Source organism: Geotrypetes seraphini, chromosome 1 (assembly GCF_902459505.1).
Source record: "Geotrypetes seraphini chromosome 1, aGeoSer1.1, whole genome shotgun sequence".
In the NCBI taxonomy this organism is placed as follows: Eukaryota; Metazoa; Chordata; class Amphibia; order Gymnophiona; family Dermophiidae; genus Geotrypetes; species Geotrypetes seraphini.
In genome coordinates this window covers 106589267-106608099 of record NC_047084.1, presented here as the reverse complement: position 1 = coordinate 106608099, position 18833 = coordinate 106589267, and the positions used below count along the sequence as shown (strand labels likewise).

The window sequence follows — 18833 nt, the reverse complement described above, 5'->3', positions numbered from 1 at the left end:
TAGCCATTCCACGGTACGGAAAACAGTGTACAAATGGAGGACTTTCCAAACAACTGCCAACATGCGCAAGTCTGGCTGTCCAAGCAAGTTGACCCCCAGAGCAGATTGCAAGTTGCTAAAAGAAGTCTCCAAAAATCCTAAAAGGTCATCACGGGACATACAACAGGCTCTTGCTACTGTTGATGTCAAAGTGCATGCTTCTACAATCAGAAAGAGACTGAACAAATCTAACTTTCATTGTAGGTATGCAAGGAGGAAACCTTTGCTCTCTAAGAGAAACATCAAGGCCAGACTGAAGTTTGCCAGAAAGAACATATACAAACACCAGGACTTCTGAAATAGTGTTCTATGGACAGATGAGTCTAAAATTGAATTATTTGGACACCAGAAAAGGGGACATGTTTGGCTTACACCAAATACAGCATTCCAGGAAAAGAACCTCATACCAACTGTGAAGCATGGAGGTGGAAGTGTCATGGCTTGGAGATGCTTTGCAGCAGGACCTAACCAGCATACTATTATACAATTCACCATGAATTCTACCGTGTATCAGAGGGTGCTTGAGAAACATGTGAGATCATCTAAAAGAAAATTAAAGTCGAAACGGAACTGGACCCTGCAACACAACAATGACCCAAAACATACCAGTAAATCCACCAAGGATTGGCTGAAAACGAGAGTCCTGGAGTGGCCGAGACAAAGCCCTGATCTTAATTCCATTGAGATGCTGAGGGGTGATTTAAAACGGGCTGTACTTGCAAGAAACCCCTCAAACATCTCGCAACTGAAAGAATTCTGCATTGAGGAGTGGGGACAAACTTTCCTCAGACAGATGTCAGAGACTAGTATATGGCTACAAGAAGCGTCTCACTGCAGTTATTTCAGCCAAAGGGGGTAACACTAGCTATTAGGGTGTCCTAATATATTCCTCAGTTAGAATACACATTTTTGTGGAAATCTTTTGTTGCATGAGTAAATCAAGGAAAATATTTGTTGTTTACCTGCAATTACATTACTTTACATTACAGATTTCTATTCCACCATTACCTTTCGGTTCAAAGCGGATTACAAAAAGAGTTATGGAAGAAGGGTTACAACGTTAGATCAGAGAAGGTTTCCAAGAGAGGGAAAAGTAGGATCTGGGGTTAGGGAGGGAATGGTAAGCTTTATCATGGTATTACATCACTTTCTTTTCCAGCGATAAATTAAAAAAAAGATTTGACATCGATAACTGAACATTTCTTAAGAAAGAACTGAATATTTCATGGGGTGTCCTAATTTGTTCACATGACTGTATATGGATGGTGCAAATGCCAGGAACTCTGTATGTACATACTGTATATATAAACCCATAAGTGATAATTTACCCCCATGCTCCTCTACTTCTAGTTTCCCCCTCTGCCTAGGCTGTTTTGTTTAATTGCATTGTGTATTGTTTGTTTATTATAATGCTTATATATCACCATTTATAACAATCTGCAATCTACTGATTCTAAGATATGTACAAGAGTTTGATTATCAAAATTTAGTTTTACAGTACTCCAACCAGATTTAAATCAGTTTGCATGCTCATGTACTTAGTCCTTTTTGCATATTCTTTTTTTTTTTCTTTTTACTTTTAGGTGATAATGAGAGGCAGCAGGGAACGTAGTACTGGTGCTACTGGAGTGAATTCTGACTCTTCACGCTCTCATGCTGTTATTCAGATTCAGATTAAAAATGCATCAAGGAGAATGTTTGGGAGGTGAGGATGAAAACCAAACTCATATCTAATTCAAACTATTTATATCCTCTTTAGAATAAAAGAAACAGAGAAAAATGATGGCAAATAAAGACTAAATGCTCATCTAGTCTGCCCATCCACAGCATCCACTACCTGAGTCAAGTCTCTTTAATTTGAAAGGAAACTCTACAATGAGAGGGCATAGGATGAAGTTAAGAGATGATAGGAGTAATCTAAGGAAATACTTTTTTACAGAGAGGGTGGTAGATGCATAGAACAATCTCCCAGAAGAGGTGGTGGAGGAGACAAGAGACTATGTCTGAATTCAAAAGGGCCTGGGATAGGCACATGGAATCTCTCGGATAGAGAAAGATAATGGTTCCTGCGGATGGGCAGACTAGATAGGCCATTTGGCCTTTATCTGCCATCATGTTTCTCCCTACGAGAACCCATGTGCCTGTCCCACGCTTTTTTGAATTCAGACACATTCTTTGTCTCTACCACTTCTACTAGGAGACTATTCCATGAATCTATCACCCTTTCTGGAAGAAAGTATTTCCTTAGATGACTCTTGAGCCTATCACATCTTAACCTTATTCTATGCCCTCTTACTCTGGAATTTCCATTCATTTGAAAGAGACTCGCCTCGTGTATTTATGTCACACAGATATTTAGCACAAGTAAAAAACCCTAAATGGATAATAGCCAATAATATCCAAAAAGTAATAAGAATAATGTAAAATTGGCTAACACACCTGATCCCTGGGGGAGAAAAGTCTAAGGAGATGGGGCAAATCTACAAATTAATAAATAATGGACATCAGTATGAGCCCTTCATAAGTGAATGAACGTGAACCTCTGGCTCAGGCAGTAACTCAAGAGGTGACCAGCACCAGACCGCAGTCCAAATGAGAATAGCCTCATACATCATATAGTCCATGTGTATCTAAGAATGCATACTGCATTCCACAGCCTCCCAAAACTAAATAGACTTTTTTACACCAAGGAAAAGGGGTTAAATGGGCAACACATACATACTTTCCCTAAAAACACACCTTGTGAAAAAAAATTTTTTCTAATACATGCAGCAATAATAAATACTATAAATATGCATATAAAAAATATATAAAATAACAGTGTTTATGTGTAAAGTGCAGATAAGAAAGATAAATACATAAATACTTAATAAATAATCATACAAAGTGCAAGGTGCTTCATAAAGTACAAAAATGTGTGGCTGAAATAAGACATAAAGTGCAAATGCAACCTATAGCACCATGAATGAATAAATACCTAATCAATAAATATCAAAGAAATACAAGGTGCAAGATACTTCATGGAATGCAAAATATATGGCAAGAATGAAACATAAAGTGCAAATGCAGTCTATAGCACCATGAAAAACACTTATAAATATAAATGTGAAGATAAATATGAGGTGCAAATGCAAATCCTTCCGTTTCAAGTGCAAGTGCAATTCTCACTAACCATAAGTTATAAGCACCACAAACGCACACACATGCGCACCAAGCAAAAATAATAGATAATAAATACGTAGCTAGCAAATGCTAAACACTCACACACATATACACACACTCATACACTGGCTCGGAGAGAGCCCAATCAAATGTCCAAGTGTATCACAACTTAAAGAATCACTAATAAATATCACCACTCGACAGAGCTCCGTTTCGCCACTTCGTCAGGAGCGGAGATTAATTTAGAAAAGATATATATATAAATAAAGTGAATAAGAGCCCGACATAAACTGCTGAGTTTGTCGGTGGAAAAAATCCCGCGGTTCCCAAGCGTGTTGCAATCAAGAACGGTCCCTGGACATTCTTAGATTCATATGTTCACTCTGTCCCGTAGACACTCCTGTCTTCCTTTCTTTCTTTTTTTTTTCCTTTTTCTCTTTCTTCCTCCCTTCCTTTCCTTTTCTACCTGTTCTTTCTTTCTTCTTCTTTTCTTGCCTTTTCTTCACCTTATTTCTCTTATCCTTCATAAGCAGTTCCAGTACTCTGGATCTTTTCCATGGCTTTGGTTCTATACAATTGATTGTAGATATGGACCCTTACTATACCAAATGTTTTTTACTCTGATTCTATGTATTTGAACTGCTTCTTGTATTTCTCAAAATATTCAATAAAATAATTGAACTAAAAAAGAAAAATATGCTCAGAAAAGTGAAACTCTGAAAAGGGGGTGAAAACCCTCTCTTAGGGTAAGAGTTTACCGTCCAGTCATTTCATGTCTTGTTTAAATGATCACTCTCTCTGAACACTGGTAAAAAGTGTAAAACTTGTCTTGATATTTCAAAATTGTTGATTCTAATATTTCAATAAATCTCGCTGGAACATTAATACACTTATCTCATGGATATAACATGTAGATATGGATTTTCGATGTCTTGATCTTTAAGGGGTCTCAACGTGGCCCCGTTTCGTGGTCTGCTTCAGGAGACCCAGATCCACTCAATGGAATACACTGTGACCTGTAGTTAGTACATTTCCATGCGATAATCAATTCCAAACTCCGTTCAAATGTTCCAAACCCCAAAAGATGGATGCAAGGCAGAAAGTGAAGACGGAGAGAAAACCAGTCAAAGGACAAGAAGACCCTGGAAACATAGTTAAATGCACAGAAAAATAAAGTCACCAGACAACAAAGGTAGGGAAAATGATTTTATTTTCAATATAGTGACTGAAATGTGTCAGTTTTGAGAAAGGAAAGATATTAAACTTTAAATGTGAGGGCTGCAGAAAAAATAGGGTACTTGGAGAGCCGCAGAAAAAATTTTGTATAAGGTAAAAGTCTTTATAGTTTATAAATCTTTCCTTTAACTGTTAAAGGAAAGATTTATAAACTATAAAGACTTTTACCTCATGCAAAGTTGTCATTTCTTTAATAAGACATTAACTATTTTTTCTGCGGCCCTCCAAGTACCTACAAATCCAAAATGTGGCCCCGCAAAGGGTTTGCGTTTGAGACCACTGCTCTAGAAGATCTGGGTCACTTCATTCTTACAGCATAGCTCTTGAGCACGCGGCACTAGCCAAGAAAGGATATTCAGAAGTGGTCATTACCACCCTACTGAAGGCCAAGAAACTGTCTACTCTTTCATCTTATGCCAAAGCATGGAATACTTTTCTCCCTCCTCTTCAATATTTTCCTTGCTCCTCTGATTACCCTTGAACAGTCAATTGGCTTCACTATCTATGCCTGTGCCGACGATATCCAACTAATTCATCCCATTAACTTGGATAATCTCAAAGACGTCTCCAATATCAATCAAAAGCTGGAAAAAATACATGAATGGCTTAACATTAATATGTTATCACTTAACATCAATAAAACCAAAGCAATGGTTTTTCCTACTAAGAAAGGGTCTTCTCTGATCTCCCCAATCAAATTCATTTCTTTTCCAGTTCAATTAGTCAACTGAATCAAACTCTTAGGAATTACCCTAGATGAGAACCTCAACTTTCATGACCATATAAGCACTGTAGTTCAAAAATGTTTTTATTGACTCCGTATGATTCGTTCTCTGGCTAACCTCCTTGATAATTCTGCCTTAAATATTCTTATTCATTCTTTGGTTATCTCTTGCCTGGACTATGGTAATGCATTGTACTAGGGAATTACAAAAAAAGAGATTAGAAGTCTACAGATAGTCCAGAATACTGCTGTTACGATCATATTTAAGGCCAAGAAATTCAACCATGTCATTCCCCTCTTGATTAAAGCCCATTGGCTCCCTATCGATCACCGTATCATTTATAAAACATTACTGCTGACATTTAAAACAAGAAAAAAAAACAAGAATCTCGGCGAGAGGGAGAATTAGAAGTCCTTGAGCATGCGCAGATGCATGCTCAAGGCAGGCAGAAGCCGGAAGATCTTCTAGGCACCAGCACGATCTGTGCCTACGTGCCGGTGCCAGACCGGGGGGCGTAAGTTTAAGTTGTTTGGGCGGGGGGGGGGGCCGGTTCGCACGGGGGCGGGGGTACCGGTTGGAGCGAGAGGGCCTTTGCGAGCGGGGGGGGGAAACGATGCCGGTTATCGGGGGGGGGGGGGGGGGATGCTCGCAAATCGAATCAACACTCGGTTTGCAAGTCAAAAGTTTGCTGAGTGTTTTGCTCGTCTTGCAAAACATTCGCAAACCGGGTTACTCGCAAACCGAGGTTTGGCTGTATTTTACTGTTCAATGGTATACATTACAGTTTACAGTTTAATTATTGACTGTTTTAACGTTATATGAGCAGATCAGAACCCTGTTTCAGGGAGTTTCTCGTGTCCCTCCTTCACCTGTCTTTTACTCTAGAACTCTTATGTGCTTTGGAATGAACTGAAGGAGGTTGCAGACTCCTGGGAGAAGGAGGAGGTTTCAAAAGCTGTGATTGACATCTTTCAGCAATATGCTCGTGAAAATGGACATAGCATTTGTCACTGTCACTATCACTGGCACTGTCCCCAAGGATAACTGCAGGAAAACATCCTCATGTCATTCTTTAAGGAGAGAGGGAAGAATCAGAGTATGAATGGACATAACCTTTGACCCTCAAGCCATGCATTGAAGAATGCTGGTGTAGAAGGACTGAGGTTGAGATAGATACTAATTTTCCTGCAGTTATCCACGGAAACAGTGACTGTCATTCTCTATATTTAAATCAGCATACCATTCCTATCTACTGGAAAAGCAATCATCAAGGTATGAACCTAATCTCTTTTTCCTTACCTTCTCAGCTACTAATTTTAGAAACATAGAAACATGATGGCAGATAAAGGTCAAATGACCCATTCAGTCTTCCCATCCACAGTAACCATTATCTCTTCCTCTCTCTCTAAGAGATCTCACGTGCCTATCCCAGGCTTTCTTGAAATCAGACAGTCTCTGTCTCCACCACATCTATCGGCAGACTGTTCCATGCATCTACCACCCTTTCTGTAAAAAAGTATTTCCTTAGATTACTCCTGAGCCTCCATTATCTCTTCCTCTCTCTAAGAGATCCCACGTGCCTATCCCAGGCTTTCTTGAAATCAGACAGTCTCTGTCTCCACCACTTCTACCGGCAGACTGTTCAACGCATCTACCACCATTCATAATATTCTCTGTGAACAAGCAGGTCGGTAATTCTCACAGCTGGCTCATGTCATTGATGAAGCCCAGCACAGAGCTTACTAGCTGTAATATTAGAAAAATCTAGAAGGACCGTACCATGCATACCTGAGCAGAGATGTCTAAAGTTTTTTTTTTCATTTACGGAGCTAAGAGGACACATCCACCGTTCTCTCCTCAGTGACATTTCGTGTGCATAGTAAGATTCCCTTCGGTATCTCTTTGCTGCTATTTGTCTTTAATGTTATTTTTTACCCTCTTTTGGTCTATCCTTTATAGTTTTCTTAGTTTTTTGCCAATCTTTTAAAGTTTCCTTTTATTTTTGGACCAGGGCCTCATCCTCAGTTTGAGTCTGCCCCTTTTTCAGCTCATCATTGAGGAGTTTGATTTAGCTGCAATCCTTTTTGTGATGTCCAAGAAGACCTCCAGTGACTTCAGGAAATGTACCCAATATAATTGGGTCATCTTGGCTATGGACCAGCACATCAGGTGCCTTCAACCTGCTCATGTCCCTAAGAAGTGTTTGAAAATGCAGATCAGAACCCAGAAGGCTCAGCAAATTCAATAAGGGAAACTGCTTGGCTCCTCTAAGTATGGACTATCAACTTTGACATTTGAAGCATCGACATCAATGGTTCTCCAGGCACCAAGTAACACTGGGAGTGCACCGGCATCGAGAGGGCCTCCACCTCACTTAACATCAGGCACTGTTAGTCGGGATCAATCTGCATCAGACCCAACACTGAGGGTGCATGCGGGATCAACATCATTCTCTTTGGTACCAAAGGACCACAATGCTGATCGTCAGGAAAGGCCAAGAAGCGTTAGTAGCTCCAATAACCGAGAAGCATCAGCATCAAGAGGATCAATCCCTCTTTATAGTGAAGGTGCCCTTGCAGAAATGGCTGAACAACCAGTTCACTGCATCCAGTTTTACACTGCTTTCTCAGGCTGCCCATGAACTGGCCCCCAAGCCTTTGCTGATGCCTATTTCTGATGAGCAGTACCGAGCTATCGTTGGGGAGGAGTTAGCTCAGATCTTACAGCTGCAGTCTGCTAGGTATTGAGGGCATTTGCAGAGACTATGGGAGGGGTGGGGAGTGGGTAGGGCCATGGGTAGGGGGCCCAGCGAAGAATTAATCCTACCCTGGCTGTACATCCTTTTGCTTGCCCTATACAAAAACTGCTTGATTACTTCCTGCACCTCTCCGAGTCTGGTTTGGTTTGAAAACCACCTCAATGCAATTAGTGCTTATCATTCCCATGTAGGATGTAAGCTCATCTCTGCACAGCCTCTAGTTGTTCAATTCATGAGAGGTTTATTATTGACAAAGCCCCCTATCATACCTGCTACAGAATCATGGGATCTCAACTTGGTTCTTGCCAAACTGATGAAAACTCCTTTTGAGCCACTTGATTCCTGTCATCTGAAGTTTTTGACCTGGAAAGTAGTATTTTTGGTGGCAGTCACATCAACTCGTAGAGTCGGTGAGCTTCGGACTCTAGTAGCTGGACCCACCTTACATTAAATTTCATCAAAACAGAGTAGTTTTCTGCACATGTCTGAACTTCCTTCTCAAAGTCATGACAGAGTTCTATCTTAATCAGTTCTGCTAATATTTTTCCCAATACCTCACACTCATCCTGGTGAAAGCATACTGCAAGCGAGCCTTAGCCTTCAATGTGGAATGAACTAGAGCCCATAGACAATCCACCTAGCTTTCTGTTTCCTTTGACCTAAATCGATTGAGAGTAGCTATAGTAGCAAATCGCTTGGACCAGATGGTATACATCCCAGAGTGCTGATAGAACTGAAAAATGAACTTACAGAGCTATTGTTAGTAATTTGTCATTTTTCTTTAAAAACCAGCATGGTACCGGAAGACTGGAGGGTGGCCAATTTGATGCTGATTTTTAAAAAAGGATTCCAGAGGTGATCCGGGAAATTATAGACCGGTGAGTCTGATGTTGGTACCGGTCAAAATGGTAGAGACTATTATAAAGAACAAAATGACAGAACATATACGTACACATGGATTAATGAGCAAAAGCCAACATGGTTTTAGTAAAGGGAAATATTGATGGGAAACCTCTGTCTGCACACCCTGTGGTTTCCCGCTTTATGAAAGGACTTTTTAATGTTCATCCACCACTCAAACCATCTCCAGTGGTCTGGGATCTCAATGTTGTACTGGCTCAATTGATGAAGCCTCCATTTGAACCAATTGATAAGGCTCATCTGAAGTACCTTATTTGGAAAGTAGTTTTCCTGATTGCCATCACGTCTGCTCGAAGAGTCAGTGAGTTACAAGCTTTGGGTGCGGATCCACCTTTCACAGTTTTCCACCATGACAAGGCAGTCTTCCGTACTCATCCAAAATTCTTGCCTAAAGTTGTTTCAGAATTTCACATCAATTAATATATTGTTCTTCCAGTATTTTTTCCAAAGCCTCATTTTCACCCTGGAGAAGTGGCGCTCCATACTTTGGACTGTAAGCATGCCTTGGCTTTCTACTTGCAATGCACTCAACCTCACAGAACAGCCCCACAACTTTTCATCTCCTTCGATCCAAATAAGTTGGGGCATCCTGTCTCAAAGCGAACCATATCCAACTAGATGGCTGCTTGCATCTCTTTCTGCTATGCTCAGGCTGGTCTCCCTCTGCAGGGTCGAGTCATGGGCCACAGAGTTCGAGCAATGGCGGCGTCTGTAGCTTTCCTCAGATCAACTCCTATTGAGGAAATCTGCAAGGCTGCCACTTGATCCTCGGTTCATACATTCACCTCTCATTACTGTCTGGATACTTTCTCCAGAAGGGATGGCCATTTGGCCAGTCTGTTTTACAAAATCTTTTCTCATAACTTGCCAACTCTCCCTCCATCCCATTATGTTTAGCTTGGAGGTCACCCACTATTGAGAATATGCTGTCTGCTTGTCCTGGGATAAAGCACAGTTACTTACCGTAACAGTTGTTATCCAGGGACAGCAGACAGATATCTCACAACCCACCCTCCTCCCCTGGTTGGCTATCTGAACTGAGGTACCTCACAGGAGACGCACGCCCTCACTCGGGCGGGAAGGCACTCGCGCATGCGCAGTGCAGCACTCGTAAGCTCTTACAAAGATCTTCAAGCAAGTGTGCTTGTGAGGCTCTCCGCTGCGGGGCTCCATCGGTGATGTCACCCACTGTTGAGAATATCTGCCTGCTGTACCTGGATAACAACTGTTACGGTAAGTAACTGTGCTATTTGTTAACTTATCAGGAAGGAATGGAAAACAAAGATGAAAATGTTACAATGCCCTTGTATCGCTCTAGGGTATGGCTGCACCTCAAATAATGTATTCAGTTCTGGTCGCAGTATCTCAAAAAAGATATAGCGGAATTAGAAAAGGTGCAGAGAAAAGTGACAAAAATGATAAAAGGGATGGGACAACTTCCCTATGAGGAAAGGCTAAAGCAGCTAAGGCTCGGGAGAAAATGGCTCGGGGCGATATGATGGATGTCTATAAAATAATGAGTGGCGTGGAAAGGGTAGATGTGAATTGCTTGTTCACTCTTTCCAAAAATACTAGGACTAGGGGACATGCAATTAAACTACTAAATAGTAGATTTAAAACAGATCAGAGAAAATATTTATTCATACAATGTGTAATTAAACTATGGAATTCATTGCTGGAGAATGTGGTGAAATCAGTTAGTGTAGCAGGGTTTAAAAAAGGTTTGGATCATTTCCTAAAAGAGAAGTCGATAGGCCATTATTGAGCTGGCTTGGGGAAATCCACAGCTTATTCCCAGGATAAGCAATATAGAATCTGTTTTGCTACATGGGATCTAGCTAGGTATTTGGGACCTGGGTTGGCCACTGTTGGAAACAGGATACTGGTCTTAATGGATCTTCAGTCTGTCCTAGTATGGCAATTCTTATGTTCTTATGTAATTGACTAGTGCATCTCCTTCACGTATATCCAGGCTGAGCTGACTCTTGGGGGTGATGTCAAGACTCATAATGTCAAGAGCATGGTAACCCACTTGAGATTAGCCTCCAAAAAGCAGATTTGCAAAACTGCAACATGGGCTTCTGGCCACACATTCGCATCTTGCAGAATTCCTGACATGACTGCTGGTTCAGTCAGAGAGTCCTGCAGAATTTGTTTAGTGTCTAGAACCCAAGTCCACCCCTCCTAGGCTCATTTCTTTTCTATTCTAGACTAAACCTACACAATTTAAAAATTTGTTTTATCGGGTTAACTGTATCTCCGTCCTCGACATTTGAAGTCCCTTTTTGCCTGGCCTTGTTGTTTTCAGTTACCCTGGTAGCTAGGGATTCCGAGCTGTGAGAATTACCAGCTTGCTTGTCCTTGGAGAAAGCAGAGCTACTTACCTTTAGCAGGTGTTCTATGAGAATAGCAGGCTGAAAATTTTCACAGACCCTCCCATCTCCCCTTGGAGTTGTATTCTGAGTGCTATTATGGATATTAATTATTCCCTATTACTTTTTTTTCCGCTCACTCGTCTCGAAACCCAAGCGTATAACTTTACCCGCACAGCACCCAAATCGTATTTTTCTCATACTCCCTTACACCCACCTCTCAAAATAAACCAAAGCATAAATCAAGAAAAACTCCAGTACTTTCAACCATACCTTGCGGGTCTACTTATTATTCTAACAGTTTTCTTCATCTATCAAGTGCTTACACCAACATCAGATCAGTTAGAAACAAAGCCACCTTAATAAGGGACTGGATCTTGAAGGATAACTTGGACTCCCTATTCCTCACAGAAACCTGGCTTCCATCATCATCATCCACCAGGCTATAAAATTGTAACCCTATGCAGAAAACTCAAGAGGAGGATGTCTTGCCCTCATAGTAAAATATTTTATTTTTAGGAGAACATCTGATCTGATCTGGCCCACTTTTTAACAATGTGTGAGTTCTCCATGCCACATTTAGTCCTATTTCATTACATTTTTGGAGAATTATTTTGCTCTCAGACAGATAAGCAGACATTTTGTGGCTCATAATACCAAATTTCTTTCCAACATTTCTTTCGGTGGGAAAGAGTAAAAATTAATTACTAATGTTTAATTTTTCTGCAGAATCTCTTTTATTGATTTGGCTGGTAGTGAAAGAGCAGCTGATGCCAGGGAATCTGACAAGCAAACAAAGATGGAAGGGGCTGAAATAAATCAGAGTCTTCTAGCTGTAAGTTATCTTATTTTGTTTATTTATTGGTAAACAACTGCCTTTAAGAAGAGATTCACCCAAAGTGGTGTACATCAGATATATTGACAACTTCATTAGCAGCATAACAGCTGTAAAATGACCAAATAAAAGTATAAAATAAATTAGGTAAATTTGGAGATATTGCTAGGATTCAGTTTGCCTAGGGATGATATATTAGTTTCAGACCTATTTACATTAACCCCCTCTTCTACAAAACCGTGCTAGAGTTTTTTAGTGCGGGGAGCCGTGCTGAATGGCCCACGCTGCTCCCGACGCTCATTGAGTTCCTATGAGCGTCGGGCCATTCAGTGCGGCTCCTCGCACTAGAAACCGCTAGCGCGGTTTCATAGAAGAGGGGGTAAGAGTATACTAAAATAAATCTGTAATAGATATGATAAAGGTCAGTGGAATACAATTGATATACCATAATTAATGTGTTTGTATTGATTAGGTAAATACGAATGGATTTAAGTAGATTGTTTTCATACAAAAAAATGATACTTCAAATCAGGTAAAAAAAATAGCACTGTATACTCCAATTTCTTCTGGGTCTAGGACTATAAATCGCAGCCAATTCAGCACGCCCATTTCATCGCTGCTGTTTTATCGCTGAATTGGCCACACTGCATTGTGCATGGCAGCACCTGACTTCTTGTGGGGGCTTTGCCTCCCCCTCCTCCCTCACATACCTGACCTCTTGAGGGGGGCTAGGTCCCCTCATACCCTACTCAAAGGAGCACCCCCCAAAGTAGGAGCACCTCAACACCCCCCAAAATAAGAGGACTCCCCACAAGGTAGGAGCACCCTCCTGGCCCGCATACCTTGTGAAAAGTTCATTGGCACAAGCCGCATCTTTGACCCCCTGCTCGCGCCGGCCTCATCTCCCTTCTGATGTCACATCGTAGTCCACAACTAAAAAGTGACATCAGAAGGGAGCTAAAGCCAGCCGAGCAGGGGGTGGAAAATGCGCCAGCAAACTTTTCAAGAGGTATTGGGGGTGGTGAGGAAAAGAGGCATCAGCGGGAGGGGAGTAAGAGGCACTGGCGGGGGAGGTGGAGTGGAAGAGAGGCACCAGCCAGGGGGGAGGGGGACACAGAAGTGGAGAGACACCAGGGCACGATTCATTGTGGCTGTGTTGAAATGGCTCACGATGAAACGGCTGCAATGAATCTTCCCATTCCGTTTCTCTTAAGGGGTGTGATAGACACATATTTTTATAGCGTCATTAACAGTGTCTCAACTTCTAAGGCCTATGCAAAAGATATTTTCAGTTTTAGCACAGGAAAATTGCACTAGGTTCCACTGGTATTGATGTTTCTATTTGATATCTCACCCTTAATTTAAAAAAACATATGCACTGAGCAGGCTATAATAAAATTAAGTATCAATATATGCTGCTGCTTCTTTTTTTTTTGCTAGAAGTCCTTTATTCAATCATCGACTTGACTTAACAGAGCAAGTCAGCCATTTGTCTTAGTCTGCACAATGCAATGTATTTATTTATTAATTTGAAGCTTCTTCTGACTTTACTATCTCCAAATCTAGACAACATACAAAAACATATAGTCTATTACATCTACTCAGGAGTCCGTACGTTAGGAGATCAATCCATTCCCATGAACCAGATTTTGCAGAAGTGTGTTACAACTTTCAGCACCTCCCACATTGCCACTGCAGTGTAGTGCCCCCTTCAGTTTTTCCTTTTGCAGGTAAACTGGGCAGAGGTCTTTTGATCTGCTCTGCTTAGTTTTTCTTATTTTCAGTTATAAGTTGTTGTTTTTTCTGAGGCTTTGGTGCTCTGAAACTCAATATTTGAAGATTATCTGCCTGAGAAAGAATTCAGATTTCATGGAGCCATACTGCAGCTCGCAAGGCACACCTTCGGGTAGACCTGTGGATACAGCCTGCTGTGTACTTCAGGTCCATTCCTCTCGGAGCCAAATGGTCTTCTGAATTTTTCAAGTTGCTTGAGCACAGGTTATGTCCCTCTGTCACAGGTTGTGTCTCCCCCATTCCCCTAGTCACACTTCAAGGTTCTGTGGGCATGGAAATCTTGGATGGACGCGGTCTGATTGGCAGCCTGAAGATTTCTTGCTTTGGAGTCATTATTTTAAGTTTCTGAGGCAGAAAGTCCTTTCCATCTCTTCCAGCTACAGGCACTTTCAGAGAACTAAGTACAGTCCCATTACTTCCTATGGGAAAATCAGGGGAGGTCCAAAAACCTCATTTTTTAAGGATTTCTGGGGTCAGAGTTCAGGTCCCCCACCTCCAAAACCCCTATTTCAGCTTTTTTTTTTATTTTTTAATAAAGTCTCCACCTCTTTCCCAAGTCTCTCATTCCATCTACCTTTTTTCAGGACCCTCGTTCCTCCCTCCCTCTCTTTCTCTTCCCACCTGTACTTACACCACTAAAGCTTGGCAAGAGAGAGGAGCTGCACTGCTGGACCTCAGGCTGTTTCCTCCTCTGTATCCTGAGCCAAAGTGTTCTTTTGCGCCACATAGAAAAACCTTTATAAACTTTTCTTATGTGAAATAATAAAATATCACATTTGTGTTGCAACTTGTCTAAATATTTTTATATTTTCTGTTAATTTTGTAGCTGAAAGAATGTATTCGTGCTTTGGATCAGGAACATGCTCATACTCCTTTCAGACAAAGCAAACTAACACAGGTAAATCTAAAGAAGAAAGTAAAGCCAGCTGTACTGCACATTGATGCTCGATAAAAACCTAGGTTCTTGAAAAACATTTAGCATCTATTATGGGTTCTGAAACAATGACTTGCCTTCTAATTTGTACTTTTCTTACTCTGTACCATTTAAAAGGATAGATTTAGTGGTTATGAATGATGTAGGGAAAAAATTGCTACGTTTTCAGTAGTGGCCTTAACTACAAATTTGTATACATAATTCTAAGCAAACAATACCAACTCTATTTTTTTAAATAAGATACATGCCTAACTTTATTGTGATGTTCTTGTTACTAAGTAACTAAATGTGCTTATGTGGCTTTATAATTTGTGAAATGTGTTGCAAAATCTGTACATGTAAATACAAGAAAAGTCAGATTATATGTGAATATTTTAAACTTGTTTTCTCTTCCACCTGCACAAATTCTTCTCTTTGTGTGTAGAAAAACCAATGGCTCTCAAGTTTTATTTTGGAGTACACTTTCAAGCTCACCTGATCCTCGTGGCACACTAAACCAAATTTCACAAAGTTGCCGTATTTACTAGTCATTGGCCACTGGCCACATGACTGTGAAGTGTCAGAAAACGTAGTTTAAACTAAAATATATAGTATTAAAAAGCCTAAAACATAATTTGACAGAGACCATGGCAGCATGTCCCTCTCCCCCCCCTCAATGAGCATGGTCAGCTTGTTGATCTCTCAGTGCACACTCAACCAGTGTGCACTACCACCTCTTTCTGACTCAACCCCCCCCCACACACATTCACCTGGTCCGTCCCTCTCTCGTCCTCCCTCCAGCATGCTGTCATCCCTCTCTTGCCACATACACACCTGCAGCCATAACATGTCATTCTCTGTCCCTGACCCCCCTACACAGAACTAGCATGTCTCTCAAAACCCTTTCTCCTGTCCTTCCCCAGCTAACACTTTTTTCCTCTCTGGCACCTTACACAGGCAAGCACCCTTTTATTCTTCCCCCAGATTGTAACTGTGGCAAATCTAACCTGTAAACTCTGTGTCAAGTTAGGATAAAACTTATACTGTAAAGGATAACTATGGCAATTATAAACTGTATATTAGTATTAGACCCCCTACTATGTGTCAAGTTAGGAGAAAAACTTGTATCGTAAACTTGTACTGAAATTATGACAATTCCAGTACAAATCATAACCTGTTAACCACTGTTCCCTCTAAGCTGAGCAGGAGTCCTCCACTCACAGTCTCACCAATAGAGGGTGTTGTTTTACTGTCACATTTTCAATTGTGAGGGACAGGCAAGTTCTGCTGGACTCCAGGGAACATACATGTACCTTAGCGACTGAAAATATTCCACCCCCTAGTGGTAGCAATGCAGCTGGAGGACACCTGCTCAGCTTAGGGAACAGTGCTGTTAACTGTATATTATGTATGTTTAACCTGTAACCTGTTCTGAGCTCTTTGGGGGATAACGGGATAGAAATCAAATTAAATAAACAAACAAACATCCCCCCCCAACAAGCAACACTATTTTTCCCCATAAAACTCGCCATACTAAGACATTTCTGATGCTGGTATACTCACTAACTCAACAAAAACCCTCTCAGTACCAGATAGAATGTGAAGTTTATATAACCCTGCAAACAATCACTCAGAGCAAAACACCATGCCTAAACTAACTTCCAAACAAGGACCCTACCCAAGAAAAAAAAAAAAAGTGCCCTAAATGTTTCAGTGAGTCCTGGAACATCAATACATATATTAGGAAAACTGAACAAGCCAAATTACTACAGATCACGACATAGAAACGTCATGCTAACAGAATACCTAGCCTTGATCACATACACGGAACACAGTCTACTGGTGTCTCAATTTTTCTTTGCTGCTGCCTACTTTCTCTCTTCCTTACCCTGACCTGCCTTGCGTGGATTGAATTTAAATCTATTCTAGAACTTTATCTTATTTTTCCAGTTTTCTACAACTGTTTAAGAGCTATAAGCTACTGAGGTGGAAATTCAATCACCAGTATATCAAAAATAGATGAACGTCATACCAAATACAGAATAAGTAACCACAAACTAGAAATACAAATACATAGACAGAAGTTAAACTGAAACCCTGAGGTCAGACCTTGAATGTAGAACACCATCAGAGAAATAAAACACAGACTTGCACGGTCTGTGTCTGTGTTGGCCGTTTGGTGGAGGATGGGCAGGGGAGGGCTTCAATGGCTGGGAGGGTGTAGATGGGCTGGAGTAAGTCTTAACAGAGATTTTGGCAGTTGGAACCCAAGCACAGTACAGGGTAAAGCTTTGGATTCTTGCCCAGAAATAGCTAAGAAAAAAAAAAAAAAATAAAAAAAAAAAATTTAAATTGAATCAGGTTGGGCAGACTGGATGGACCATTCGGGTCTTTATCTGCCGTCATCTACTATGTTACTATGTTACTATGTAAAAAGAGACGCATGTCCCCTGTACTGTGCAAGATATAAAAACGTCACTCTTTTGAGAAAGTCAGTTATCAAAGCACACCACTAGTACAATAATGTAGAAGCTGAGTCAGGGATGAACATAATCATGTAGAAGTGAAGAAAAAGACCTCAGAAATAGGTACTTCTACCTAATACTAATTGTTTTTATAAGTGGGGACCAAACATCCAATCATCACTCAAAAAAAAAATCCACAATTTTCAAAAGTTAACTACCAGACACACAAAAAATCTGTATTTACTAGAACAGGAAAACGTAACCATAGAAAATCATCATTTTCACTTAATCCTTTGATGGTCTTAGTTTTTTAGTTATTTGAATATCCAAGTCTTCATTCACCATTTTTTAAAAAATAACCCTGACAGTGAATCTCTGTTTTGCTTCTACTGTGTAAGGGGGAAGCTCCTGCTTTCAAGATCCAACAAGAGTAAAATGACGCAAGGAAAAAGAACACCAATTTTTCAAAATTTCCCGTGAGCCTTCTCATTACACTCCAAACTTTGGTGGCTCATTACCTTCCGTAGTCTCACTCATTTGAATCCCTACATGTATAATGTTAGATTAAGTTCAGCCTTTAATATGTCAGGGTAATTTGTAAGGAATTCTAAGTTGACGGGAGCAGAAGTGGATGTTTTGGCTGCAAACTGTGAAGCCTAATGGATTAAATATGCTTACAGAATGGTCAGCATTCTGATTGGTGCAGATAATGATGTAGAGTTCCACTTGTGATTGGCTGGAGTGTAATGAGAAGGTTCATGGGAAATTTTGAAATGTTGGCGTTTTACCCTTGCTGGGTCTTGAGCAGGAGCTTCCCCCTGATGTAGCGGCAGTGAAACAGTGAAAATGATGATTTTCTATGGTTAAGGTTTCCAGTTCTAATAAGAACACATTTTTTCCATGGCCAGTAGTTAACTTTTGAAAGTTGTGGAGTTTTTTCCTGACTGATGAAGGTATATTTGGTCCCTGCTTATAAATACAATTAGTATTAAGTGGGAGTACCTATTTCTGAAGGCTTTTTCTCTACTTTTATATGTTACTTTTATACTTTTATACTTTATATACTTTTATACTTTATACTTTTATACTTTTTTTACTCAGCTTCTCTGTGTTTTCAAGATATAAAGATACCAAATGTCAGGGATAGTGTTGGGAGGGGGATGAAGTTGCAACAAGAAGAGAAGACCCAAATTTCCACAGGAGAAAAAGGATAGACCAAACAAACAAAACTGTGGAAATCCAATGTTCTTGATGCTTCTTTTATTCAGTTAATCCTTTTAAAATACAATCTCCAGGGGGGTAAAAACAGGGCAGTTGTCTATGACTCCCTGCTAAAGATCCCCAAGCTTGTTTGAACCTGAAAAAGGCTAAGTCTGGTAATGAGCTTATGGGTCCTGTTCCAAATTTCTGCCGTGGATCACAGCTATGTCTAATACCAGCTCTGGCAGTTGTACAACAACTGATATTTTCTACAATTATTTTTCTACCTCTGTATGGTATTTTGAGTTTCTTTTTAACTGTATTGATTTCAGTCTCTGGTTTCTACTTTGCCCTGTCTTCTTTTAACTCTTTTGCTAGTGACTTTTGTCCTATTTGACACTTTTTCTCGCACC

At 40.5% G+C, this 18833-nt stretch overlaps 1 protein-coding gene across 4 annotated transcripts in view; it reads left to right on the top strand.

The window, feature by feature from the left end:
- The window catches only part of KIF24 (kinesin family member 24), a 185323-nt gene that overhangs the window by 128662 nt on the left and 37828 nt on the right, over positions 1–18833 (top strand). For all 4 annotated transcript variants that reach the window (XM_033935497.1, XM_033935505.1, XM_033935478.1 and 1 more), the window contains 3 exons: positions 1623–1744; positions 11943–12048; positions 14669–14740. In XM_033935497.1, coding sequence (XP_033791388.1) covers positions 1623–1744; positions 11943–12048; positions 14669–14740 — 300 coding nt within the window. The remainder of the gene's footprint in view (positions 1–1622; positions 1745–11942; positions 12049–14668; positions 14741–18833) is intronic.